Below are 27,819 nucleotides of genomic sequence, written 5' to 3' on the forward strand. Positions count from 1 at the left end.
GATCTTCAATTGTAAATATAATGTGATTAATTATTGCTTTACTACTGCAGGTTCCCAAGGCCTTCGTAAATCTAGTGGAGTCCACTGAGCTTACAGCTCCATCTCTTGCATACCAAGATTACAATAATGTCAGGTAATAGATGTTTCTCTAAGTTCTTGACACTGTCTCCTGCTAGTATTCAGGCACATAGCTATGTATACATATCGACTTTATAACTGAAGTAGAGTCTTCTGAACAGTTTTTCTGTTCTTAATACAGAAGTATGTTAAAGATTTTCGGTTTCCACTTTGTTTCTGATAAGCTCTCTCTGCAAGGCGTATTTTTACCAGGAAGGGTAGGTGCTTTAATCCTGCCAAGTTGGATAGCATATGTTTCAATATTAGGTCAGAGTTGGGGGCGGGAAGAGAAAGCCTTCATGCTGTACAATCACCGTTCAGCAACAGCCAAAGCATTGGTGTGTTGTCAACAGTTCTAGCCACAAATCCAAAACACAGCACCATATGGGCTGCTATGAAGAAAGTTAACTCCATCCCAGCCAGACCCGGTACTGTCTGTGATTATGGTCACAAGACTGCACAATCTACCTACCCCCAGCTCTTTAGTCAGTGCTACTTCTGCCCTGTAACTCTTGAGTCAAAAATTCTAAAGGTTCTTTAAAAGTCTAGGAATCAATGTTCACGAAAGGAATAATTGGTCTTAAAGCACATTGTCAGGCTATGTGGAAACTACTACTAGGTCTTAGGGTATGGTAGGATGGTGAACATCCAATTTGTTAGTTCCTTGCTTTCATCCATCTTCCTTTCTCAGTACCTTGTAACAAAAGTGTGAGTAGCTTATGCCCCAATTTAGTATAGAGTAGGAGTGTGCACATGGGCAGTTATGATGGAGTAGTTTACAGCTGACGAGATTACACTCCATTTTACTCCACAGTAAATTTTTTTCCTGTGCCTGTGACGTAAGGCACCATATGTACTAATATAGTCATTCTGAAGTGTTTCACAAGCTTTGCATATATACAACCCAGGAGACATTCCGTCAATCAAGGAAGGCGTCTGGCTGCTGCGTAACCATGTGCTTAGCAACAAGTATAAGCAGAATTGAAGCTTTTCTTGTCAAGAGTGACTGCGTGCAGCTTTCTAGCCTATTTCTCCTGCACTAAGGGGAAAAATGTGAGACAGGTAGATAGGAGGTGGAAAAGATAGATTTAGGAATATGGGCCTTGCCTTATGTTGAAGGCCTTAAAAAGTAAAATTAAATAGATCTAATCTTTTTTCCTCTGAGGAATTTTTACATTACATTTTTAACTTAAGGCATTTTGCTTTCTCACTGTCAGCATGTTCTTGTAGCCGTGTTTTTCTGGTGGAACAGTTCCACCAGTTTGCAAGCCTTGTACTTTACTGTTTGGTAAACTCCTGGGTTCATCTGTGCCTCACGCCCAGATTGTCTTCCAGATGAAGGGCTTGGCATTTGGCTGTCCAAACTTCATTTTGAACTGTACTTTGAGCAAAAAACATAAGGCCATACCAAAAGATGAGATTTCAAGAGTCTAAGAGGACAACAGTGGCTGATATTCCCAGTCCCGTATCAGTACCTAACTTCAGGTATTGAAGTCTGGGACATATTAGGGTTTTAAAATTCCTTCCTTTATTATTTTCTTACTAACTTAGCCACAGAAAAGTGATGGCAGTCCCTGCTGGTGGCAGAGGGTTGGAACTAGGTGATCTTTAAGGTCCCTTCCAACCCAAACCATTCCATGATTCCAATCCTTCCAGGCAATTTAAACTAAGTATATCTTTACTGGATATTAATCTTAAACTTATCATATTTGTTGCTGTCTACAGCCTTGGAAGGTCTAAGTTTTTCAACTAGCTGCAGAAATAAGCAGCATGCACATCTCACCTTGCAGGTGAGAAATGTGGCTGAGATTGGTTAGCTGCCTGACAGTGCCTGGCTATCCTTTAGCATATATAAGCTCTTACAACATTGAGGTTCTATTCACATTTCTAGTTGCAAGTCTTGTGGCCAATTACTAAGGCGAAAGTTCCTGTGGAAGTACTTTGAGTGTGTTCAATTTTCCTATGTGACTACAGAGAGGGAAATGTTTGAGAAGTTGCTGCTCAGCTGCTATTTTAAGCCTGAGCATGCTGCTAGTTTGTGAGACCCTGTGTTAATCCAAGTCTGGTGTATTTGTCATCTGAATAGGCTTTCAAATCAAGAAGTAATTCAAAGCTCTGGATTTGGAAATATATATCATTCTATGTTTATATTAAAAAATTTGGATGTTCCATGTTTATCAGGGGTTCATAATGTCTTTCATGTTTTTCATTCTTTTCTGCAGCAGTCCAGACAGGAATCAGTGCAATTGTCTTGGTGAACACTCCCCATTAGATGACAACATATTGAGGTGGTCCTATTATGTATGTATGGCATCTTCCGTGTTGTTTGGTTCTCATATTGCTAGACATGTCTATTCATTATCCAGATTAGACTGAAGTGAGGAGTTAAGGGAGGAATAGCAGTGAGGAAATTGAGTAACAGCCTTTTTACCACATGTCCGCAGCAATCCTGACCCCATTTCTTAAATCAGGAATGTTGGACGTAAGTTCTCTCTATACCTGAGTGATCTTAGTATCTCTTGAAGTTTCAAATGACTATATAGCTTTTGGCAATTTAGGATTTGTCATATCCCATCAGGGAAATGATCCATCTTGTCCAGTAACCTGCCACACAATTTAGAAAAGGGAAACTTTCTGTTAAGACTAATAGAGTTGGCTAGAATTCCTTTTAAAAAATGACAGGGAGGCAATAAGCATGACATTTCATTGCCTTGCTAAGCTTGCTGTTCTTTTAAAGAAAATTATGGTATATCAGTGTAGCTTTCTCATAGCTACAAGGAGTTTCCAATTATTGTTTAAAAGGATTTCATTAAATTACTTTGTTCTGGATTACACAATTTTATTACTGTGATTTACTAGGGATGGGGATAATCTTTAAGCCCTGGCAAAATGCACGTGTAATACACTCTCTACCTGATAACGCTTATCTGGTTAAATGTTTGTCTATTCAGGATGCTTGGGAAAAGCTGCTGGAGTCCAAAAGGTTTGATCAAAAGGATGACTTCACTGTCATTCTTCAGCCTTCTGTCCAAGAAAGAAATCTGATGCTTAGACCAGTGAGTAAACTTGAGTTGCTCCATTCTTTCTAGATTGTACCTGCTTAGATGCAGCTGGCTCTTTCCTGTCTAGGCTGTGTGTGATGCTAGAAGACAAGGGTAGTCAGGCACATGAAGAAAACACCTCAGGATCAGACACACAGGTCCTGAGAGCAGAATTTGCTTCAAACAGCACCAGTCAGAGATCTCGTGTTTTTGAATGCAATATTCCCGGAGAATTCAAGTCATAGCACCTCTGTAGATTAGGTCACAAGTGTCTGGAAATTGTCAGTGCTGATAATTTTTTATATCTTTATAGTCATCAGCATATTCATCCCTGATTATGCTCATGTGTGTTTGGCAACAAAGGCAAAAAGTGGGTAACAAGAACTATTTAAAAATGGGGGTGTGTGTGGGAAAGATTAAGGTTATCTCATAGGTGAATTCTTTATTTATTCTGATTTGACACCTGCAGGCCACCATGTGTAATCTTCCAAACTCTTGCAACAGTTACTTTCATTTAAAAACAAGCATGATCTCTTAAGACAAGTTCTGCATGCTTCCACTTTTTAAATGCATGTAAGTGTTAGCTAAAGGAAGTGTTGTTTATTCCAAATCATTCATGTGATCACACTGCATGTTTCCCTCATCTCCTGTATGTCACTATTGTGATTTTGCTTTGTTGTTGCTCTGGTTGTCTTGTCCTGATGATGTGCAGTTCCTTCACTGCTGCCTTACAGTGGTAGGTACAGCAGTTGTTTAGAAAAACAGCATTTGTTCTGCCTTGACACACCAGCAGTAACTGAGATCAGCAACAAGTGGCTTAATGAGAGTACCAGAGATTGATATTCTTGTGTATATGAATATTATTTTGTGGGCCATTTGTGTGGAATATCTCACCTTTCCATACTCTTAAGTGTTTTCTAATGCTCAAAATGCTTTCTCTTTCAGGGCAGGGATGCTTTCACTACCACTTCAAAGACACAAGTGGAAACTCTGGAAGAAGTTCATACCATCATGGCTTTGGGCCTCTGGAACAACATGGTGAGCAGTACCACAGATGCTGTTGTTTACTGGACTTTGTATGGATGCCTGGTAGCAGCTCCACACTAGCCAGGCTTTGAATAGCAAGGAGGCAGGGAAAGGAAGAATATAGGAAAGAAAATACCCCATGAGTGCTATCCTCAATTGTGCAGGGAGACTGCCCTCAAATAATGCTAAACACCTTACACTCCCAAGACAAATCTCTTGCTGTTCTGTGGCTGCTACTTATTATGAAGAGCTTTTTAGAAAGGTTTCCAAAGTAGTCCTTTGGGATGTCTCAGGGAATAAATGAGCCATGACAGACCCTTCTTTTGCTAGTTTTACCTCTGTGACAGGGTGGCACAGTGACAAGTGAGTCTCATTCTAACTTGAGATTATAGTGATAATACTCTTTTATGTACTCTGTCCTGCATCCGTTCCACTATCTTTACTAACAAGTCTCTTAACATTGTCTCCTCCTTAACCATCATGCTTCTGCTGCTGTTGCTCATAGTAAAAAGGTGATAGCCTTGAGGAACTCCTGTTACCTCCTCAAGACTTGGGTCTCCTACCCAGCTGAGGAAAGCAAATAAACGGTGCCTTCTAATGGATGGGAGAGGGTGTCTGAAAGGAACAGGCACTCTCCAACTCTCCACTCGACCTTGAACACAATGACCAATTCTGTAGGAGGCTGTTCCCTTTGCCCACCTGACCTGCTGACACACAGCACTTCTGTGTCTCAAAGAGTGGATGCATACAGAGCTGCAGGGGTTTGCATTTTAAAATTGATGGTGGGGGAAAGTGAAGAAACAGGAATTGCTTTTCATTATGACTGGGACAAAAAAGCAGGCATATGGTTTTGGACTCACCAGAGCAAAGTAGGATGTTACTGCATATTGCATATTATGTTTGGATATGCCTTGGTACCGGTGGTAAGATTGTATTATTTCTTCTGACTTAAAAACTTCCAAAATTTTCTGCTTTTTCTAACCTTTTTATAATACATACAATATTTTTTTTTTTTTTCCCCCTCTCTCTCCCCCCTTAAAAAGAATCTGCCATGGCCAATTAAGTTAGATTGAAGATATAAGACTTTTTTTACTTGTCTTGCAGTCCAGGTGTTAATAACATTTTCATTTGAGAGCACTTACTATTCCTGTGTCTGTCCAAATTATCCTAAGCATGAAGAAAAAAAGTCTATACTGCAACTGCCTTTTAGTAAACCACATTTAAAAATACATCCATGCAGATTGGCATGTTCTTGTTTCCTTTGTTGCTAAGTCTGGCAGTAGTAATGCTACTGTAGGCTTGATCATTTAAAGAACCATGATTTTCAGGAAGAAGCTTTTATTCAATCTGATAATATTGCTAGAAAAATCATACAGTCACTTCAATAAAAGATCATAGAATGGTTTGGGTTGGAATTGACTTTAAAGCTCATCTAGTTTCAACCCTCTGCCATGAGCAGGGACACCTTCCACTAAACCAGGTTGCCCCAAGCCTCATCCAACCTGGCCTTGAACATTGCCAAGGATGTGCAGCCACAGCTTCTCTGGGCAACCTGTGCCAGTGCCTCACCACCCTCACAGTAAAGGATTTCTTCCAATATCTAATCTAAATCTCCCCTCTGTCAGTTTAAAGCCACTCCCCCTTGTCCTGTCACTACATGCCCTTGTAAAATGCCCCTCTCTAGAAAGGCTGCTAGAAGGTCTCCCTGGAGCCTTCTCCAGGCTGAACAACTCCAACTCTCTCAGCCTGTCTTCATAGGAGAGGTGTTCCAGCCCTCAGATCATTTTTGTGGCATCTGGACTTGCTTAAAGCAGGCCGACATCCGTCTTGTGTTGGAGCCCCAGAGCTGAACTCAGTATTGCAGGTAAGGTCTCACAAGAGAGGAATAGAGGAGGAGAATCCCCTCCCTCGACCTGCTGGGAGGTGGGAGAGCGCCAAATGCTTAGCACAAGTCCAGTTAGATGAGGTCAGTCACTCTTCCCTTGTTCACTAGTGCTGTAATCCCATTGTAGACCACCACCAAATCTGTCAGGAACAATTTGCCCTTTGTGAAGCCATGTTGTCTGTCACCGATCACCTCCTAATTTTCCATGTACCTTAGCATAGTTTCTACAAGGATCTGCTCCATGACCTTGCTGAGCATAGAGGTGAGATTTTATCTTTTAGTTAAAGTTAGTAGGTTAGTTAGTAGGGGCCAAAGAGTTAAAAATTGATCAACTGTTGAAGCTCTAACCTTGAAATTATCATGCTGCATTCAGATATCTCCTTTGCTGTTATCTGTGACATTCCTCATGATGATGTCAAAGTTCCTACATCCATTCTTCTATCATAAACAGATGTTATAGAAAGATACACATTTCCTTTTTTATCTTTATTTTGACTTAGTCCCACGTGGCAATTAGTTTCGCTAGTTGAATGAGCAAAGCAAACTCTGAAATTCAGATTCCTGAAGTATGAATTAAACATTCTCTCTGTTTCTGGCAGTTCCCTGTAAAGAAACTGAATTACCTTATCTGCCCATGTCTCAGTGTCATCGTCAATGTTGGAGATATTTACCTAGATCATAAAATTATCATCACTTAAACATGATCTGTAAGATACAAGAAAGCAGTGGCATATCCTTCTCAGATTATAAATTATAAATATTGAAGCCAGTTTGGAGCAAGCCACACAAAGTATGAACATACAATTTGCTGTGAAAAGTGGCTCCTCACATCTGCTTAGCATGGTTTTTCCATCAGCAAATTATTGAAATTAAATGCTGAATATGTTTTAAGCAGAAAATGAATGTTTCCGACTGGAGAGGGACCACAGTGCCACCAGTTTGCCAGCCCATTTTGTGCCTCTCCAGCAGGAATAGCTGGGGGACAACTGAACCACATTTGTTAGATTCTGAGATCCATCTAACTGTGGCAATAGATCAGCCTGAACTAATATATTTTCTAGGGCTTATCAAAGCTGACCTCCAGCTTTGAGTAATGTCCTTTTTTGTTTGTTTGTTTGTTTGTTTTTTAAATCAGAGTTCGTGTGCTTCTATGGGCTTTGCATTCATTTTTTTTCCAAGTCTGTACTATATCTTTTTTTTTTTTTTTTTTTTCCTATGGCCTCTTACTGTCCAGCTTTTTAGATCTCGATTTATGCAGAATCCAATACTAGGCATCTTAAATATTGTTTACATGGAGTATCATCCCCAGGGTGAAACAGGTATATTGTCTCCTCCAAATCCAGGCTCTGTGTCATGGGAGAGGGTCAGGATTTGTCTTCTGAAATTTAAGAACTCAGGAAGATATAGTCAACTCAGCACTGATTTCTCTTTCTTGCCCTCTCAAATTCTGACACTTACTTTGTAACAAATTCCATCTGCCCTTTCAGATTATACTTTTTTATTTGCAGCTTCTGCTAGCAAAAGAGTCTTCCTCTCTCTGTCTGCTTCCTTTTCATATACTGTCCTGGGTTCAGCTATAGCAGTCATTTTTCTCCTCCTTAGTAGCTGGTGCAGTGCTGTGTTTTTGACTTTCAGCCTGGGAACAACGCTGATAACACCGACGTTTTCAGTTGTTGCTAAGTAATGTTTCCTCTGACCAAGGACTTTCTCAGTCTCATGCTCTGCCAGAGAGAAAGAGAAGCCAGGAGGAAGCAGAGACAGGACACCTGACCCAAACTGGCCAAAGGGGTATTCCATACCATGGCATGTCATGCCCAGTATATAAACCGGGGGGAGTTGCCCAGAAGGCCAGGTCGCTGCTCGGGTCGGGCTGGGTATCGGTCAGCAGGTGGTGAGCAATTGTATCCTCTCCCCTTGTTATTTCCCTTATCGTTATTATCATTGGTGGTGGCAGTAGTGGTTTTGTATTATACCTTAGTTACTGGACTAAGGTATAATAGAGAAGTCACCTCTTCTTCTTCTTCCTCTTTCTCTGATCCACGTAGAACTCTTGTTCAGATGCTGTCCCCTGTAGTAATTGCATTGGGACTTCATCTTTCTTCACTACACGGGTTGGTTTTTGTGCCTCTCATTTGCTTTTGCTTACAGGGGCAACAGATATTGTCACAAATTGGCCATTTGGTTTAGCTGCAGTGTTTGTCACTGTGGTTGGAGTGGCTGCAGTGTCTGTTGCTGGGGTTGGTGCAGCTGCTGTGCTTGGGGGTTGAGTAACACCAACAGCTGCGTTGTGTGTTGCTGTCGGGGTTTGAGTAGCTACTGTGCTTGTCACTGGGGTTGGTGTAGCTGCTGTACTTGGAGTTGGAGTAGCTGCGTTGTCTGTTGCTTTGCCATCAGATCCAGAGACATTTTTTTCCCTTTGAAGGTTAGTGTTGAGCAGGGGTCTGTAGGTGTAGGCCAAGCCCCAGCACGTTGCAGCGAGTTGTCCCTCCCTGGTATAACCAGGACGACAGCACACCTCATTTAAGTGTTTTACTAGTTTTTCCGGATGTTGCACTTGTTCAGTGGTGAAGTTCCAAAGCACTGGAGGGGCCCACTGGCCTAGATAGTTGCCCATACTATCCCACACGCCCTGCCACTCATGACTGTCCAGCCTTGGGGAAAATCTCTTGGTGGTCCTCCTGTATCGTTGTCTAACCCTAGACCAGATTTGAACCCGATACTACTTAACTTTCGAGATCAGAAGAAACAGGGTGTTCCCAGGGTGGGATGGCCATGGGTAAAACACACTCTGTATGTGTGCCAACATGCTGATCCCCAGCACAATCAGCAGGCAGGTCTCAAGGGTATTCAAAGGCCATCCAAAACCTTCAGAACTCTCAAAAGCTGTTGTAAGTAGCCTGGTGGGGGAGCGGGGGGTGTAAGGGAGTGCCTCCTTCATAGGTTGACCCACCAAGGAGAAAAAAAAAGATATGTAATTGCTAAAACATTTCATTATATACCTCCCAAAGTATAGAGGTGATGACCACTCTGGGAATGCAAGCCAGACCAGTTTCATGATCAATGAGTCTATTGTATTACAAGTCATTACCGTGAAGTACAGTGAAACAAGAACCTTAGCGCAGGCCCCCCAGCTGATAAACACCAAAACAGCAAATACTGTCTGTAAGTAAGGTACAACATGCTGAAACTCCGAGATCAAGCGCAACAACTCTGAGAGCAAATAAATCACCATTGTGACGAGTAGTAACAATGAGTGCTTATCACAAATATGATTAGATAAACTCTGGTCAGATCTGTCGTTATCTCAACCTTTCGTGCCCCACGTTGGGAGCCACAAAGAACTGTCGTGGTTTGAGCCCAGCCGGTAACTCAGAACCACGCAGCTGCTCGCTCACTCCCCCCCTTCTTCCTCCCCCCGCTCCCAGAGGGATGGGGAGGAGAATCGGAAGAATGTAACTCCCACAGTTGAGATAAGAGCAGTCCTGTAACTAAGGTATAATACAAAACCACTACTGCCACCACCAATGATAATAACGATAAGGGAAATAACAAGGGGAGAGGATACAATTGCTCACCACCTGCTGACCGATACCCAGCCCAACCTGAGCAGCGACCTGGCCTTCTGGGCAACTCCCCCCGGTTTATATACTGGGCATGACATGCCATGGTATGGAATACCCCTTTGGCCAGTTTGGGTCAGGTGTCCTGTCTCTGCTTCCTCCTGGCTTCTCTTTCTCTCTGGCAGAGCATGAGACTGAGAAAGTCCTTGGTCAGAGGAAACATTACTTAGCAACAACTGAAAACGTCGGTGTTATCAGCGTTGTTCCCAGGCTGAAAGTCAAAAACACAGCACTGCACCAGCTACTACGAAGAAGAAAAATGACTGCTATAGCTGAACCCAGGACAGGTCTCAAACCTATTTCTGCATAGACTTTATTTTGCCTCCTGGGCTCTGTCCTGGAGCATCTTCTTCTTTGGTGTGTTGCCACTATTCTTGCCACTTTAAATGCTAGGAACATTTTCCTGAAACAGCAGATGTGAAAAACTAGGAGCAAAATAAAGTGGTGCTTTTAAGGATGACTGCATTAGGTCCAGTTACCCAGATTCAGACAGTAAGCATGCTGGCGAACCACCAGGACCAGTGAATTGTCATAAAGGATACAAATACCGACTTTGCTTTATTTCAGTGTTTTTCCTCAGAGTAAGGTGGTTCCTTTAGCAAGGGGATAGCCTAGGGACTAGTGGAAGAGCAAAATGCGGCAAAACCACATCTTGCTGCTGATTTGAAGGGAGACCACAGGTATAGTAGTATTCCCTTCACAACTCCTTTTCCTCTTTTCCTTCAGCTGGACGGCATGCTGGGACATCTACTGTAGGTCATGCTTTGCCTAGAAAGGTTGGACCAGATGATCCTTGAGGTCCCTTCCAACCTGGTATTCTATGATTCCCCTCTGTTTTCCTGCCTCCTCTTTGATTCAGTGGAATTTTCTTAATGCAGCTGGTAATCACTAGAAAGGCACCTCTCTGGGTTGGTTCCTTGTCTGCTGTGATGGTATTCTGCCATGCTCTGAAAGCAGATGACATGAAAGATGCTTTCAGCATAAAAAGCACTGTCAGATGTCCTCACCTGGTTAAAGGTCACTCTAGTTCTACTAAGAAGTCCAGCTAATGGTTTATGCTGACCGCTTTAAAAACAAAATAAACCCACAATGCAGTATTTGGAACTGATGGGAAATCAAGATCTTGACTTGCCGAGCAGCAAACACAGCAAAACGAGGTGCCTGACAACTGCATTCAGAGAATTTCCCTCCTTCTCCTGTCTGCCAGGCTGCTCTTACCTTGTTCTGAGGCTTGGGACAAGCCTCTTTGTTGGAATGGTTACCTGCTTATTGGCCAAAGGGCAAAACCTTGAAAATCTGGTGGCAGTTGGCAGTAGGACTGCACTTCATTCTCACCGAGAAGTAGCTGAGCTAGCAGGTGCTAAGGGCTTGTTCTAGGCGTGGCTGGGTATTTTACCAAAACATGACTAGCTAGCTACGAGCAATGCAATTCTTAGGCTGAACGTATCAGGGGACAGTCAGCTAAATGACATCGGGTAGCTAGGAAAAGCAGAGAGAGGTTGGTTGGTTGCTTGGACAGCCTTGACTGTCTATCACAGAGCCTGATCGATTAATTTTGGCAGTTGCCTACAATTTTATCTCTGGAAATATATCCGAGAGCAAAGTGCCTTTCATGTGTGTCAAGAACTTAGTCAAGAAGCTCTTGCTTTTGTGTTTGACATTCTTTTATGTAACAGAAGACCACAAAAACCCTATCCTGCAACCAAGAGAGAAACTGAAAGCAGGCAAGATCTTGACTGGGAACAGCACTGCAGGAAGCTGCCTGTGCCCCTTTTCCGCATTCAGGGGTTTATACTGACTTAGAAACTGTGCAGTACCAGAGCAGACCTGCACACTAATTGGCCTGCATGACAGAAGTGCTAGAATTCAGGGAATGTTTTTGGTGACTAGAATGCAGACTTGTTGCCCAATTTCCTGACCAGGACCTTGCAGCTCTACTGCATGGGAGCTGTGTGTCTTTGCTGGGAGAACAGTGTCTCTGAGCCATCTGGAATTAGTTGCTTCCTGGAGAAATTCATTCTCATCACCCAACTCCCAAAAACCAACATTCAAGTGTCTAATACTTGTTTGAAATTCATTCCTAGCCAAGAAATACCACTGTTATCCCATCTTTTGTGGGATGATTCTGTGCTGGAAGCAAAATATTTTCTTTTAAGACTGTCATTAAATAGCTACTTTGTTTTGTCCTAGGTGGATAGGAAAGTACCAGCTTCCAGTGTATCTTTTCTCTGAGCTTCATTATTTTGCATGTTTCAGGAACATTCCTTTTATTCTTTTCTCTCTCAAAAAAGCACAGACTGTTTCTTCAAACGCTTCTTTCAAAGAATATAAATTCTGTAAACCTCTTCTCTATTTCTCTGAATTTTCCCATTATTTTCATTGATGGAACAACCAAACTAGAATACAACATCCCTGTTCAGAATGTATTGGTGACACCAAGCCTGCTATTGTTGTATGTTCTAGTCCCTTCAATCCTGTTTCTTATTCAGTCTGCTGCTTCTGGCAGCTGCTGCTGGTGGTGCAAGCTGAGCATTCACTGAGGAATCTAAACCAGTGGCCAACTCCTTTGGGTGTGATTGCAATTTAATTAGCACCCAGCAAGGTGTCTGAACAGGTGAAGTGATTCTTTATGCTGTCAGTATCGAAACATTCCGTAATTTTTCAGTAACAACAATCCCTTCTCCATCTTGTTAGAAGGTGGCCAACAAATATAAATATTATCAAGCTTCTCTGCAGAGTTAGAGTCACCTTTTGATGTTGTCTAAGATGTATGAAAATGTAGATAAGGAAACAGTTCCGGAAGGTGGGTTAAATTAGCAAGCTTTTCATTGCATGAGCTACAGCCACCATAGTATTGGTGTGTGACCAGACGTCACATATGTGTTATATCCCATGTTTCTGACTTTGCTGCAAAATGAACTTGCAGCAGCAGGAGTATGTAAAGATAGGGTTCATGAGACAGAGGGAAAGAAGATAACGTAACATGAATGTATGACCAAATGGAAGACTTTTAGTTTTGTGTTAGGGATTTTGTACTTTCTGCTTCTGAGGTAAAGCAATGGGGACTTACCCAAGCTTTCAGTGTATAATCTTCAGTCTAAACTTCATTTTCCAAGGAGTTTCAGTAATACTCTTTTTACTTCAGATTTTCAATCTACTTGAAGTTGCTTTTCCTCCCACTCAAAAGCTTCTATGTTTCTTTATATTTTCATATGTAAACTCTAAACTGTAAACTTCCAAGTGTGCCTTTCTCAAGTGTTTGTGAGCATGGTTTCACTGCCTGGGAGAAGACAAAAAACATGGTGGGTAAGTCCTGGGAGGATGGACAGACTGCTGTTGTTACCGGGCAGCTGAGCTGTGGCAACCCACCCTTTGCTTTGTCATACCCAGCCCAGCTGGGAAGTAAAACTGGCTTGCAAATGGCAGTAAAGTTTAAACTGTGTACCATAAGGTAGGGGGAGGCGGAACTAATCATGAGGATGGTTTAAGCTATGCTTATCTAAAGCTTGTCTACAGTTACTATGGTTGAGCTGATAAATAGCGACTTGACTGCAAGTAATTGAATATTGTGTTATCAGATCAATGCCTTGTGGGGAAAAACACAGGGTTGGCATTTCCAAGAGCAGAGTTAATGGGTAGATGGTTGTTTTAATTATGATGGGATGACAGTCTAATCATGTGAGAGGCCTTGTTTTCAGTTCCTTACTTTGTAGGTATTAATGTGGTATGTTATACATAAATAAATATTCATCCTAAGCAAAACAAGTTTTAAATATATATATGGACATGATGGGAAACCTCCAGGCACTAGAGCCTTTCAATTGCTGCTGCTCTCCCCCCCCACACACACAGCATGTGTGCGATTCCTCGGTTCTCTCCTTTTCCAGATGAAGCCAGTCGGACAGAAGCAACCTTATGGTGTCACAAAAATGCTTCAGGTTCAATGTCCATCTCAGGTAAAAGGGTTTCCTTATTACTGTGAGATTTTATTTACTCTTTGGAAAATTTCCAAGTTTTCAAACACTGTTGTCATTTTCTGAAGTTCTCAGGAATGTGCACTTGCCCAAGGTATTGCACTGTTAAAAATTTAGTGTTTTTAAAGTTCAATGACACAGAGTCTTTATTTCATAAAGATAAAACTCTGAAAACAAAAACTTTTGACAAAATTTAGTTAAATCATCTTACTGTGTCAGGTTTTTTTATTCAAAATATAACTAGCTGACTGAATTTATTAATTGCAGATATTAGAGGTGTGTCAGCAATAACACTGAATCTGGGTATTTTTATATAAATTAGTCTGTGATTTGACTCTGCTGTCAGGTTTAACTATTTTGGTCCTTGGAGCTGTCAGTAGCGCAGTAGTATCTTCAGGGTCTGAGCATCTTTGGTTCAAAGAACAGGTTCTTGAATGTCTTTGCATTTAAGCTCTGACTTCAGTAATTTGATAGTGATAAAATATTACTATCATCCAAAAGCTTCACTGAGCAGCAATTAAAACATCAAAGAAATTCAATTATCTGTTTTGTTTGATGTTAGGTTTAAGGCAAGAGGTGGTGCTGTGCCTAGAGCCCACCAGGGATTAATTTTCAGGTCTAACCTGGTTTACTTCACTAGTGCAGTGTCATTCAAAAATTAATACTGTAAAGATTTTATTCTCTTGGAAAATCTAGCCAGAAGATGACTGTGTTTCCACTAGCATTTCCACTCTCTTCACTCTGCAGGAAAATCCATATTTGTTCACATACAGAAATAGTAACTACTCATCCGCCCTGGAGACATTAAACACCATAGAAACATCTCAGGTATAGTAGGACTGTTTGTTTGCATCATATGGACTGAGTATATTCCAGGGAGTAGGGCAGGTAAATGAGAGTGTGTTGTAGCCTGATTAAAACAATGACACCTGGGAAAACTAAATACAGAACTCCAGCTTTTAATTTCCATGCTTGACTAAATAGTCAGATGTTTTAAAGCACATTTTCTCTTTGGTGGGTTTTGTAGAGTGTGATTTAAGGTAGATGTGTTCAGCCAGCCTAAAGTACATCTTACCTTCACAGTTAAGAATCTTTTTTTAAACATCTGGATAAAAATGTCAATTTCCCTGGGTTAAGCAGATAATGAAAATGGGGCCATTTAGTCCTACTGTGGAGGAAACTAGATGACATCAGTGTAACACCACTGTGTGAGTCTGAATTCATCTCGTTTACACCATAATAAAAATGAAGAACAAAGTTTTTTTAATTTTTCTCTTTTTTTGTGAGGTAGTTGCAAATGAGATGTGTGGAGATAAACAGCCATACTTTTTTTTTTTGTCATGGTACTCTGATTCTGAGCAGAACTTGGTGCTCCCAAGCAGCTACCAAAGGAGGTGATAATGCTCATTTTCATGTCCCAGAACATAGTGTCTAGACTACATCTGTGCTCAAAATGGCCTGTACGTCATTGGAATAGTAATGCACGTTTTTCTTCTCATTTTAATATGTTTCCATCTGTTTCGTTAGTTACTTAGGGTGTATATACCTCTGCATGGGGCAATGGTACCTACCACCCTGGTTTTTGGTAGTAGCTATGGTGTAGGAGGTGAGAAGCAATACTGTGTTATGTTTGTGGGTTTTGTTTGTTTGGTTGGTTTTAAAAAAGAATAAAAAAACAAAATGGAGCAATGAGACGAGACACACAAGTGTCTTTTCCTTAGGCAAGTTAGTCTACCTAAGGAGTTCTGTAGAGACATCGGGAGCAAACACATGTCCTTGAGTCTTGTGCAATGGTCTGCTGTGGTGTACTGATAGTCAGTTTTCACTAACAGTAGACCTTGGGGATGTTTCCATTAGTAGAAAGCAATCCAAAAGAGCCAGAAGGGCAAATCCCTGGCTGCACATCACATAGAGAGCTGCATGTGGAGAAGGCAGGCTTATGGCCTGCTGATAAAGGCACAGTTTGGTGCTGGTGCATTCCAGGGACATTCAGATACTTTCTCACAGAAAGATGTGAGCTCACCTCGCTTGGAGTATGGGAATACAGAATGTTGCCTAGCTGAGCACAGCCTTGGCCCAGAGTCTGAAATAACTGGCGCTACTGGTAGGCAAGAATTGTACTGCACTAATATGGCCATGCGACTTCTGAGCAGTCTGAGCTTGTGTCTGCCTTCAAAGGGCACTTGTAAGCATGGCCTGAGGACAGGATGAGCTGAGATGTATACAAAGCATGTGGGACATTTGTTAATCTAATGCTCTGAGACATAAATCACTTATCATGACCACAGTATAATGAATGTGATGTGAAGCCCTGATATGTGCTCGGTCTGTCTTTGCAGGAGACAACTTATGGAACGAATATTCCCTGTTTAGACCAGGGTCCCTCTGATACAGTTCCAGTTTCAGGTACAGTCCTATGCAGTTGTATTGTAGAGCTACTTCATTTGATGGTAGAAAGGGAAGAGGAACTGGGTTCAGTTAGGAAAAGTACACTTTTACTTGAGGAAGTGCACTTTATAGACTGTGGCTTTGTTCCTTTTTGGAACAATGTAAGTAGTTTGTATAGCAAGATACACATTTTCCCTCAAGGATGGTGAAAGCTTGTGCACCTTCCATGTACAAACAAAATGACAGTGGAAGAGACATGAGGGAGTTGGGTTCGTTCTTCAGTTGCAGGGATGGAAAAACTGTATGTATGGAGTAGGGGCTCCTGTCAGTCTGGGGTGGAAAAAAGCCACTTGGAATTTTGTCCCCAGGTGGGTTTTGTTTTCCCTCAGAAGCTGAGATTGTCCCCAAATATTCACCCTGTGTTAGTACCAGAGCTGTGCCTGCTTTTTAGTCATTTCCAACAGTTGAAAGGTATTTGAGTAAGCACAGATGCAAGATTGAAATCTTACTGCCTCCCTTGTCACTGTAGCTAGTACTCACCTATAGTACCAAGAATCATTTCTGATTTGATGCCTGTCATGCCTGTAATTCTGAGCTGATGCTGTCATGAATATTAAAATACTGTCTTTGCAATGCTAACCATCACAATTTGAAGCTTTCTGTCTTTCCTCTTTTCCTTACTCTACCTTTTTTTTTTTTTATTTATTAGTTCATAATTTGAGACCAGCAGATATTCGGGTGATAGGTGCCCTGGGAGATTCACTCACAGTAAGTAAAGATCACTGGATAACTATCATTAAGTAAATGAAAAAACATTTCTGAATTTTTAACCTGAGAAATAAAATGCCTACTGTTACACCCTATTGAGCTAAACACGTTTTTCACATAATCTTTTCCATACTCCACCTTGACTGGCTGGTAATCAGATCAGGAGGCTAATCTGAGTGCACAGTTCCCATTTAAAGTCCACAAGAGTGTCACACAAGGAAGAGCTGCAAGATTAGATTGTGCAGCAGCAAACCCAGACTGCTGGAGTGGACTTACAACAATTGCTTTTCTTTATTGATTTTAGGCAGCTTCCAAGGTATTGGTCTTCAAAGCTATCAGTAAGCAACGTAAATAAAAATTTTCTATGCAGATAATTGTGTGTATGTGCGTATATATATGATACGATATAATAAATCTGTATATATGATAATACTAAAGCCTGTAAAGCTATGTCCATTTATACTAACTAAATATTTGACTAAAATTATTTGACTAAAATTGCAATATATCATCAGGTGTGTCAAGTATAACTTATCTTGAGAATTTTTTTTGACACTGTTCCTGGAACTATGTAAACTCATTACCTGTAAACTGGCTGTGATTCTTCAGTCAGTGACAACTGTTTCACTGCTCATATCATAATTCATGTTTCTCGTGTGTTCTGTGCTGATTACCACATTAAATCCTTGTAGTCTTCTTTCTTAGGGAAACTGAGGGAGGAAAGACGTAAAATCACTGTACCACTTTAATATGAGGAACATTGTAATAAATTATTCACTCAGGACCGTTGCTATCTTGTTTACTCCTTGTATAAATTCAGAATATGAATATTTTTAACATTCTCGACCATTTTTTTCCCTACTTAATCTCATGAAGAAGTTGATAGAAAAGGGTAATTCACTGGAGCAGAGTTAAAATACCCTCAGCCCTTGATCCTCTTGAGAACAAGGATCTGGTTTATTTTGGGAAGATGACGTAGTAGCTTGCTTCATTAATACACTCTTCGATTATTTTTACTAAGATCAGTCAGAGAACTAGTTACTGTAGCAATGCTTATTTTCTGAAGGTGAACTCCTCTTCTGCTTCCAGGCAGCTAATGGGGCAGCATCCGAACCTCATGATGTCCTAGATGTCCTGACTCAATACAGAGGTCTTTCTTGGAGGTAAGTCCCAGGAATTTCCACCACCTCACTCCACCCCAGTGGGAAGGGAATCCATTTTCTTGGGGTTTGGTATGTATAGTTGTTTTTGTAGCAAATAGAAGCTTGTGGAGAGTGAATTTGACTCTAGGTTTTGCATGGAGGCGTGTGGTTGTGTATTACTCATGATAAGGAAAATATTCAGACTAGTGGCTATGTAGAGTACAATGTAGCATGGCTGGAACAGGCCTGGATACTCAGAAGAAACAGGGCCCTTGTTAAGGTGGTCTCTTTTCCTCTCATGGTTGTAGCTATTGCAAAGGAGATTTGTAGATCCCAGCGCCATTGTACTACTTGCGCATTCTGTGTTTCTCTCCCTGCTCTTTCTATATCCTGTCGGCTCTTCCGCATTGTGGCCCACATCACCCATTTGCCACAATTAAAATCGGTGGTCTACAAGAAGTCAAAACAGAATCTTTTTTTGCTGCTGCTGTTTCATACACAGTATCTATTTCCTTCACCCTTTTCCAGTATTGCTTGCATCATGCAGAACACTTTATCAGTACAGACTTTTACATACGCAAAATTTTATTAGACACATCAAAAAGCCTCCCTGAAGAAAGGCAATCATATTCACTTGTTATTCTGCAACTGTATCATTTAACACCAAACCTGTTAGGCTGATTTTCTGTTCATCATTTCTTACCGCAGCTCCAAGAAGTTTAAACAGGTACTAGAACACTTCAAAGTATTCTATTCCAAATTAAAGAGATACTATAGAGGTGTCCAACTTTTTGTATTTTGATCTTCGACAATAATCTACTGACAATAATCTACTGACATACTGAGGAAAAAGTATACTAACATTTTGCATGAAGGAGAGTAAAGAGCACACAGACATATGGTGAATTTTATCAGTCTAGTAGTATTCTTCCAGTTGAGTGAAATGGGGAGGCGAAAGGTATTGAGTTACTTATCACTTTGAAATATATTCTTTTAGAACTTGTTGTTATGGCTACGAGGGGTTTGTTAACTAAAAATGGAAGTAATAAATATTTTAATAGGGACAACAATAGCAAAGATGGCAGCTTTTCAAAATTCTCATTTCTTTCAGCTAGTTTGAACATTTGCCAAACCACGTGAGAATTGAAAGGGCAGCTAGTGTACAGGGCTTTTAATTATGATTATTATGATTATGACAGAGTCTCTGATTTCGTGACCCCTTTGATATGCACACAAAAAGCTTGCTTTGATTTAGTACAACCACCACAGAATGTGCTGTGTATATGTGTAGAAACCCCAAAAGGGGGAGCTCTCTTCCTTAGTCCACTGCCTTACCAAGTCCACCATATCTTGGAACATTTTTTTCTTGTTCTTTCTTTTTAACAGTGTTGGAGGAAATGAAAACATAAGCACGGTCACAACACTAGCAAGTAAGTGCCTTTTTCCATAAACTTGATAAATATCTGGAGCTGTTTATTAAAACAGCTGTTGTTATAAAAGAAGTCATAAAGGAAGATTTAAAATTTATAGCATGACAGAACCAATCCCTTTGTATTCAATGCCCAGTGCTGAGTAAAAGTTGCATAACAACCAGGCTGAAATTTTCTGTGCATGACTTAACTATGTATTTTGTAATTCCAAGGGGTTTGGTTGTTTCAGTGTTCTGTTGGTTATAGTTCTGTCCAAAATGTGTTGGGGATAGATGAATCAAAGATCTCAGATCATAGCCTAAAGAAACTATTTTGACTGTATGGGAAAGTTGTTTTAAGCAGGAGAAGAATCACATTACAAGATCAGATTTTACATGCTTTTTAGAGGTCAGGGCATCAGATCTGAGTGTTTGCAAGGCTGGTTTGTAACCTAAGATGTAGAAGGGAATCTTGGGTCTTTGAGGTTAATACATCTGGGGGGATCAGGCTAAAGGATTTGATTCCAACCCATCTGCAGTTAGAACATGACAGCATGGGAGCCTCCTGCCTGAGCGGAGGGTTACTCAGCCTCGCTTACCAGGCAAAATAGTATTGCTAGCCAGGATGATTGTGTAAGGTCATGAGATATCTGAATTCATGAAATTCGGAAATCTTGGAGGCAAGGAAATAGTTGTATGGTGATGAAACTCCTTTATTATACTTTAAGGTTAATTTTTTTGTAGGTATCTCTTAAAGCTTTTTAATGGTCTTTTACTAAGATTTAATCTTTATAACCTCATTTGCTACCTGCTGCAGTAAGCAACATCTTAGGGTGCTGTCTTTTTCTGCAGACATTCTTCGTGAGTTCAACCCATCCCTGATAGGGTATTCCACTGGCACTGGAAGGGAGACTACAGATAATGCTGCACTCAACCAAGCTGTGGCAGGGAATCATGCAGAGTAAGAGGAAAACTCTTTAAATTTTAATAGAAAGTGATTTTTCTTTAAAACTCAGGTCTAACTAAAAAAGGGCCCATAACCTGGACTCTGTCAGGAGCATAATAAAAGGCTGCTAGGCAGACCCAAAAATATTTCAGTAGCCTAACTCTAGCATGAAGGCCAAGAAATGTGATTGTTTCCAACCTATGTCAAATTAGCAGCAAAAGCAATGCTTTCTCTAGTATTTTCAATCAAGAAGCCCAAAGCACTTTACAAGCACTACTCAGAAAGCTTCACATCTGTATTGTGAGGCAGACAAAAATATCCCCATTTCATAGGAGGTATATTCAAAGCCTCTTGTCAAGAGTTTATTAGAGAAACTAAGAGAAAATTGTGGATTGCTTATGGTCAGTCTGTGGCAGAGCTGGGAATTAACTAGGGACCACTCTGCTCAGTCTTCAGTGAAAGTCATATCATATATTTGTCTCTCGGGAACACTTCTTATAAGATGTGTCTCAGTGGCTTGAGGCCATGTAATAACATTGATACATGCACGAGTGCTTCAGTGATATCTGTACCAGTAACATCTGCCTGAAGCTGGAAAGGAGCAAAGTGCATTTATTCTACGGTAGCACAGTGCATTTTCTATATAGCTTGTAAAATGTAACTATGCAGCATTTGCAAAATGGTCGCGTGCCTGTTGGATGTTAATTGATTTGTTCTTTTTTTTCATCACTGTTTCAAAATGTAGCCTTTTTTTGGGTATCATACCTTTCATTCAATGAAAATTGGACTTTTCCAGGTTTTTTTACCCATCATGTGAGGGATATCCATTCATCAGCTTTCCTCTTTGCCTTGCTCTCTATGCAGGATTCCTTTTTCATTTTTATTATTTTATTTTCGTGACTTTATTTTTCTGTTATTTTTAGGGATGTTCCTGCACAGATTAGAAGACTGGTGGACCGCATGAAGAATGATACTGTGAGTTTAACAGGTCATTAATATCTTTAGAATGAAGTTACTGTGGCAGCATTAGTTTCTGACAGACCAACAGCAGATGCCAACAGTGGATGCCAAACATGAAAGCTACAGCAGCGTACAGTGTAATATTCCTCAGTGCGGGATGAGTCAGCACAGAATAATCCATAGCTTTGTCTTAAATCATGCTCACCAGTAGGGAGAGACTGATTGGAAATGTGACACTCCAGGGCAGCCTTGGCTGTAGCGATCAGGAGATGGTCGAGTTCGAGATCCTCAGGACAGCGAGAAGAGCATGCAGCAAGCTCACTGCCCTGGACTTCAAGAGAGCAGACTTTAGCCTCTTCAGGAACCTGCTTGGTAAGGTTCCATGGGATACAGTCCTAGAGGGCAGGGGGGCCCAAGTCTGCTGGTTGGTATTCAAGGATCACCTGCTACGTGCTCAGGAGTGTTGCGTCCGTACTAGAAAGAAGTGCAGCAGGAGGACCAGGAGACCTCCATGAATGGACAAGGAGCTGCTGAGGAAACTTAGAGGGGAAAAAAGAAGCTTATAGAAGGTGGAAGCGAGGACAGGCGGCCTGGGAAGAATACAGGAACGTTGTCCGGGAAGCTAGGGACCAGGTTAGGAAAGCTAAGGCCCAGCTAGAATTAAATCTGTCAAGGGATGTGAAAGATAACAGGAAAGGCTTCTATAGGTATGTAGCAAATAAAAGACAGACTAGGGACAACATGGGCCCTCTCCAAAAGCTATCGGGAGAACTGGCTACCCTGGATTTGGAGAAGGCTGAGGTTCTTAATGACTTTGCCTCAATCTTCACTAGCAAATGCTCTGGCAACACCATCCAAGTCTTGGAAGGCAGCTGCAGGGACTATGAGAATGAAGACCTTAGGCCCACTGTAGGAGAGGATCAGGTTTGAGACCATCTTAAGAACCTGAATGTGCACAAGTCCATGGGACCTGATGAAATCCATCCGTGGGTCCTGAAGGAGCTGGCCACTGTCCTTCATATTTGAAAAATCATGGCAGTCAGGTGAAGTTCCTGATGACTGGAAGAAGAATAATATAACCTCCGTTTTCAGGAAAGGGAAGGTGGAAGACCCGGGAAACTACAGAGCAGTCAGTCTCACCTCTGTGCCTGGCAAAATCTTGGAGCAGTTTCTCCTGGAAAGCATGCTAAAGCACATGAAAAACAGCGAGGTGGTTGGTGACAGCCAACATGGCTTCACTAAGGAGAAATCCTGCCTGACCAATTTGGTGGCCTTCTATGATGGGGCTACGGAACTGATGGACAGGAGCAGAGCAGTTGACGTCATCTACCTGGACTTGTGCAAAGCGTTCGACACTGTCCCGCATGACATCCTTGTCTCTAAATTGGGGAGACATCAATTTGATAGGTGGACCACTCAGTGGATAAAGAACTGGCTCGATGGCCGCACGCGAAGAGTTGTGGTAAACGGCTCAGTGTCCAGTTGGAAAACAGTAACGAGTGGTGTCCCTCAGGGATCGGTGTTGGGCCCGGTCCTGTTCAACATCTTTGTTGGCTACATGGACAGTGGGATTGAGTGCGCCCTCAGCAAGTTTGCTGACGACACCAAGCTGTGTGGTTCGGTTGATACGCTGGAGCGAAGGGATGCCATCCAGAGGGACCTTGACATGCTTGTGAGGTGGGCTGGTGCCAGCCTTATGAAGTTCAACCAAGCCAAGTGCAAGGTCCTATGCCTGGGTCAGGGCAATCCCAGGCACTGCTACAGGTTGGGCAGAGAAGAGATTCAGAGCAGCCCTGCAGAGAAGGACTTGGGGGTGTTGATTGATGAGAAACTGATCATGAGCTGGCTTCAGTGTGCGCTCGCGGCCCAGAAAGCCAACTGTGTCCTGGTCTGCACCAAAAGAAGCGTGACCAGCAGGTCAAAGGAGGTGATCCTGCCCTCGTGAGGCCTCACTTGGAGTATTGCGTACAGTTCTGATGTCCTCAACATAAAAAGGACATGGAGCTGTTGGAGCAAGTCCAGAGGAGGGCCACAAGGATGACAAGAGGGCTTGAGCACCTCCTATATGCAGACAGGCTGAGAAAGCTGGGGCTGTTCAGCCTGGAGAAGAGAAGGCTGCGTGGAGACCTCATAGCAGCCTTCCAGTATCTGAAGGGGGACTATAAGGATGCTGGGGAGGGACTCTTCCTTAGGGACTGTAGTGATAGGACAAGGGGTAATGGGTTCAAACTTAAACAAGGGAAGTTTAGACTAGATATAAGGCAGAAGTTCTTTACAGTGAGGGTGGTGAGGCACTGGAATGGGTTGCCCAAGGAAGTTGTGAATGCTCCATCCCTGGCGGTGTTCAAGGCCAGGTTGGACAGAGCTTGGCCAATATGGTTTAGTGCGAAGTGTCCCTGCCCATGGCAGGGGGGTTGGCAAGATCTTAAGGTCCTTTCCAACCCTAACTATTCTATGATTCTATGAAATGATACCACGTGATAGTTACTATCAAACCCAGATAATTGGAATCTTCTTACCATTTTTACCACAAGTGACTGGTAAATTCCCTGTTGTCATTTCCCCTCCCAACCTATGTCACCCTGTAAGATGACAGAACTTTACCTCTGCTAGGATTTGTCTGTGGTACTATTAATTATCTTGAAAGCACATGGTTTTTCCAGCAGTAATGATACATGCTAGGATATTGAGGGAAAGCTTTTCAAGTGGCAAATCATGAGGAGTGAACATGTGAAATGAGGAAGGGACTTGTTTTCTTAAAAACAATTTATCCCCTTCTTTCACTTAGTCATCAACTGAGTTTTGACTTACACATTTGTTGTTAGGAGTTATTTGATTAACATTCTGTAAAACACCTTAGGCTGAGGATCACTTACGTATTTTTCACCTCAGCTAGGGTTTTGGATGTTTGCTATTTGTAATTTGACAAATGTGCTATGCAATAAGTGACCTGTTACGTTATATTATTTTGTCTTTCTAATTGTGCATTTTGAAAGCAGCCAAAAAGCCTTCAAGAAAACTGCGTGTGCATGTCTAGTATGAGTACTCTGGCAAATACACACTGGCAAAAATATTCTTTTTTGGTTCACTTTCTCATAAACAAGATTTCACTCTGATGTCTGTATCTGAAATGAGATTAAAAGGATTAGCAACTAACGATGAAGCAGTTGGAGGGTTTCAATTCAAACCATTCAAGGCTTATACGTACTACTAAAATTGTGTTGTATGTATTGGCTTGGAAACGCCACACAACAGAAATGAATGCAAATACCTTTTATTTAACTAATAAACTTTCTGTCTAGGAAGCATGTTCATATTAAAGATCATGTAAAGATCTTTGATTTAAGAACTCCTTTTTTTTCCTCTTTTAAAAAGACCTGGTTAGTGCAGGAGGAAAATAAATTTTCCCCTTTATTGATTTGGAGAAGTACATTTTGAGACCAACCTAATGAACAGTGTGTTTACTAGATGGAATATGTTGCCTTCTGTCTCTGAAGATAGATGTTTTTAAACCACTTGAGGCTGATGTACTATTGTTGCTTTTCTTAGTGGTGTCTTGCACTGAAATTGAAGTGTTAAGATACCAAGTTCAACATCTGCTACATGGTACTGAGCATATCTGAACCTTTCCTTAAAGCTAAGAAGGTGTGTGTTTACTGTAGTGTAATTACCTTACATTAGCTATCCCTCTGCAAAATCCTTTTAGAGGAAAAAGTGCTATTTTTTACTAGTATTCTTAGATAGAATTAATATTGCCCCTCTATTCTTTGCAGTTTGTCTCACAGCAAGACTGAAACATATTGCCCTCCAGGGTTTTCCAGAAAGATAGCTGCATTATTTATGACACAGTAAAAGATATACCATCATTTTCACAATGAGGATATATTCTTAGAACTGCAGGAGAAGCCACTCAAAGTATACACAAGGTATTGCTAAGAAAAGCATCCAGATGGATTTTGAGCAATAGTTTTTGGAAGCAAACAATTTTGCATGGTGCTACTGATATTGTAAACCTTACTAAGATTATAGCAGTTTCTACATCTTCAGTTACGACTACAGATTCATTTTGTTGTAGATGCTTAGAGAACTATATCCGGGTACCCTGAGAAATGTTAAATTTGTGATTATTATGTTGCCCGCCACTCTACCCTTTTTTCTTTTCTTCTTTTTTATTAATAACTTTTATTCCATCTCCTTCTGTGTGCAGAGAATAAATTTTCAGACTGACTGGAAGCTCATAACACTTTTCATAGGAGGAAATGACCTATGCGGATTCTGCAACAACCCAGTAAGTCCCCTGCTGCCTGCAGTATGAAGTGGGCCAGCCTGGGTGTGGGGTCTGTATGCATTGCAGTGGGTGAGAGGTTAGAACTCAGTGGGTGAGACCAAAATAAAGTAGGTCTTATTTGCACAGCTCTGGAATGTAACTGTACTGGGACCTTCAGTTTGTTCAACCTGATGTTATGATAAATGAAGTGATATCTGTAGAATAAATTACATAATTGTCCCTACTTTGTTTTGCTGTTAACTAAGATAACTTTCTGTTATCTAGTTACTTTACGACTCATAGATAAAAGGTCAAGAGTTTTTGCTCTTCTTTGCCCTGTGCATAGTCACACTCCGAAGTCTTACTTGGTGTTCTTGTACCAGTTTCAGTGCTATGGGAATGGTTCTACCCACAGTTCATGCTGATATAATTATATATAATATAGTATATAACTGTATAATATGTGTATATATATATACACACACACATACTGTATATAGCCTTTGGTATGTGTGAGTGTAGAGGGGGTGAAAGGCTGTGGCAGACTCTTTACTTGGTGAGGAGTGCTCCTGACCCAGACACTAAATGGCAGTTGCACACACATGTGTCTGGCAAGGAGATAGCACCTCTGCATCCAAAGATCAAAGTGATGCTTCCTTTATGTTGTACAGCTACAAGTAGTGCCAAGCACAATGTTTTTGGTGAGCTGTGGTTTAGGAAATGAATAAGGGAACTGAGCTGTCTAGTTTTGTAGAGTAGGCCAGTGGGGCTCTCAATGAATTCTGCTTGAAATTAAATCAAAGAGAATTAAGGCTGAAAATAAGGCAGGCGTTTCTCAAAGGGAAGTTTATTTGATTGTTGAATAGTTCCATAAGTGAAGAAATAAAAGTTGGATTACTTGAGACAATTAAATTAGAGGGTTTAAACCACTCAAATGAAACAGGGAAATTTTGCTGCTGAAAGGCAAGTATATAAAGTGATTTAATTTCCAGATAAATGCCTAAGCTTTGCCGGTTATTATTTGTGGCAGGCATATGGGAGACATGTTGATAATATTCCATACAGCAGAAACAAACTTACTTTTACACAAACTGATCTCTCCCAAAGCTGGTCCCTGTTAGCGAGTTGTTAGCCATGCATATAAGACCAAACCAAGCAAGCCTGGGGATGAAGGATGTTGTGATGGCCGATAATACCCCCTGAATTTGCTCCCTCACTGGTATCCAGTGGCCTCTAGACTTTTTCTTGTGAGACAGCTGTGATGGGAAAGAAGAAAAGCAGAGGCAGGATGGTTTTGCCTAAGATTCTGTTGCTCTTGACCTCAGAGTCAGAAAGATGAATGCTGCTGTGAGGGACTCTAGTCAGTCAGTGTTGTCCCTGCTCAAATAAACCAATAACAAAATTCAACCCTCTTGCTTCAACAGGAACACTATTCTCCTGAAAACTACACCTACAATCTACAAGTATCTTTGGATATGCTTCACAGAGAGGTAAAACAAACTTTTCTAGTGTGTGGGAGTGGGCATCGTGTTCTGTTTGTAAAACAGTCACTGATTATTGATTGAGAATTTAGTTCCTTGCTTTCATCTGCGGAGCACTGCTGTATGCAGAGGTGCTCGCTTTCAGGAAAATCTTTGTGACAGGCAGAAAGGGCTGGAGAAATATTTTACCAAAGGCATAAGGATGTGCTTGATTCTAGCTTCTGTGCTGCAGACAAATAATGTAAAAAGTATTGCAACAAATTTGAACAAACCTGTGGTATTCAGTGGCTAAGAAATGATTTGCTCATTCATTATGCTGAAAATAGTACATTTTTGTGGTCATTAGGAGAGAGATTTTGATATTCCATTTGAGGGTGAGGATGATGAGAGTACTTGAGTGTCTGAACCAATCTGAGACTTTTCTGAAGTCATTTTCAAGTGACCATCCATCAGCATCTAAAATAGAACCAGTCAGCACAGGCAGGGGCTGTAATTTAGTATTGTACATGTGGGGGATTAATTATTGAGGAAGTACTTTGAACACCTCTGTTATAAATGATGCAAGCTGCCTGAAACAGCAGGCTGCTACCTGAGGTCTGCTGTGGCTGTATAAGGGCCAAGATGGCACTTTCTGCTCTGGGTGATGACTACAGGTTTGCTTGTTCTCTTGGCAGGTTCCACGGGCATTTGTGAACCTAGTGACTGTTTTACATAGCAAGCCTCCGGGAGCTGCACACATCAGAAAACAATACGTGCCCAAAGCTGCTTATGAGGTTTGAAGATGATTTATGTTACA

At 41.3% G+C, this 27,819-nt stretch overlaps 1 protein-coding gene across 1 annotated transcript in view; it reads left to right on the plus strand.

Moving 5' to 3' along the window:
- Window positions 1-27,819, plus strand: part of PLB1 (phospholipase B1) — an 88,074-nt gene that overhangs the window by 15,281 nt on the left and 44,974 nt on the right. The window contains 16 exon segments of the mRNA XM_030499956.1: window positions 51-133; window positions 2,340-2,418; window positions 3,069-3,173; window positions 4,104-4,196; window positions 13,577-13,645; window positions 14,411-14,491; window positions 16,003-16,069; window positions 16,761-16,819; window positions 17,909-17,982; window positions 19,348-19,391; window positions 20,222-20,330; window positions 21,239-21,290; window positions 25,483-25,563; window positions 26,967-27,032; window positions 27,698-27,732; window positions 27,734-27,796. Of these exon segments, the coding sequence (XP_030355816.1) occupies window positions 51-133; window positions 2,340-2,418; window positions 3,069-3,173; window positions 4,104-4,196; window positions 13,577-13,645; window positions 14,411-14,491; window positions 16,003-16,069; window positions 16,761-16,819; window positions 17,909-17,982; window positions 19,348-19,391; window positions 20,222-20,330; window positions 21,239-21,290; window positions 25,483-25,563; window positions 26,967-27,032; window positions 27,698-27,732; window positions 27,734-27,796 (1,160 nt within the window).

This window comes from Strigops habroptila, chromosome 10 (genome assembly GCF_004027225.2).
Source record: "Strigops habroptila isolate Jane chromosome 10, bStrHab1.2.pri, whole genome shotgun sequence".
NCBI lineage: Eukaryota > Metazoa > Chordata > Aves > Psittaciformes > Psittacidae > Strigops > Strigops habroptila.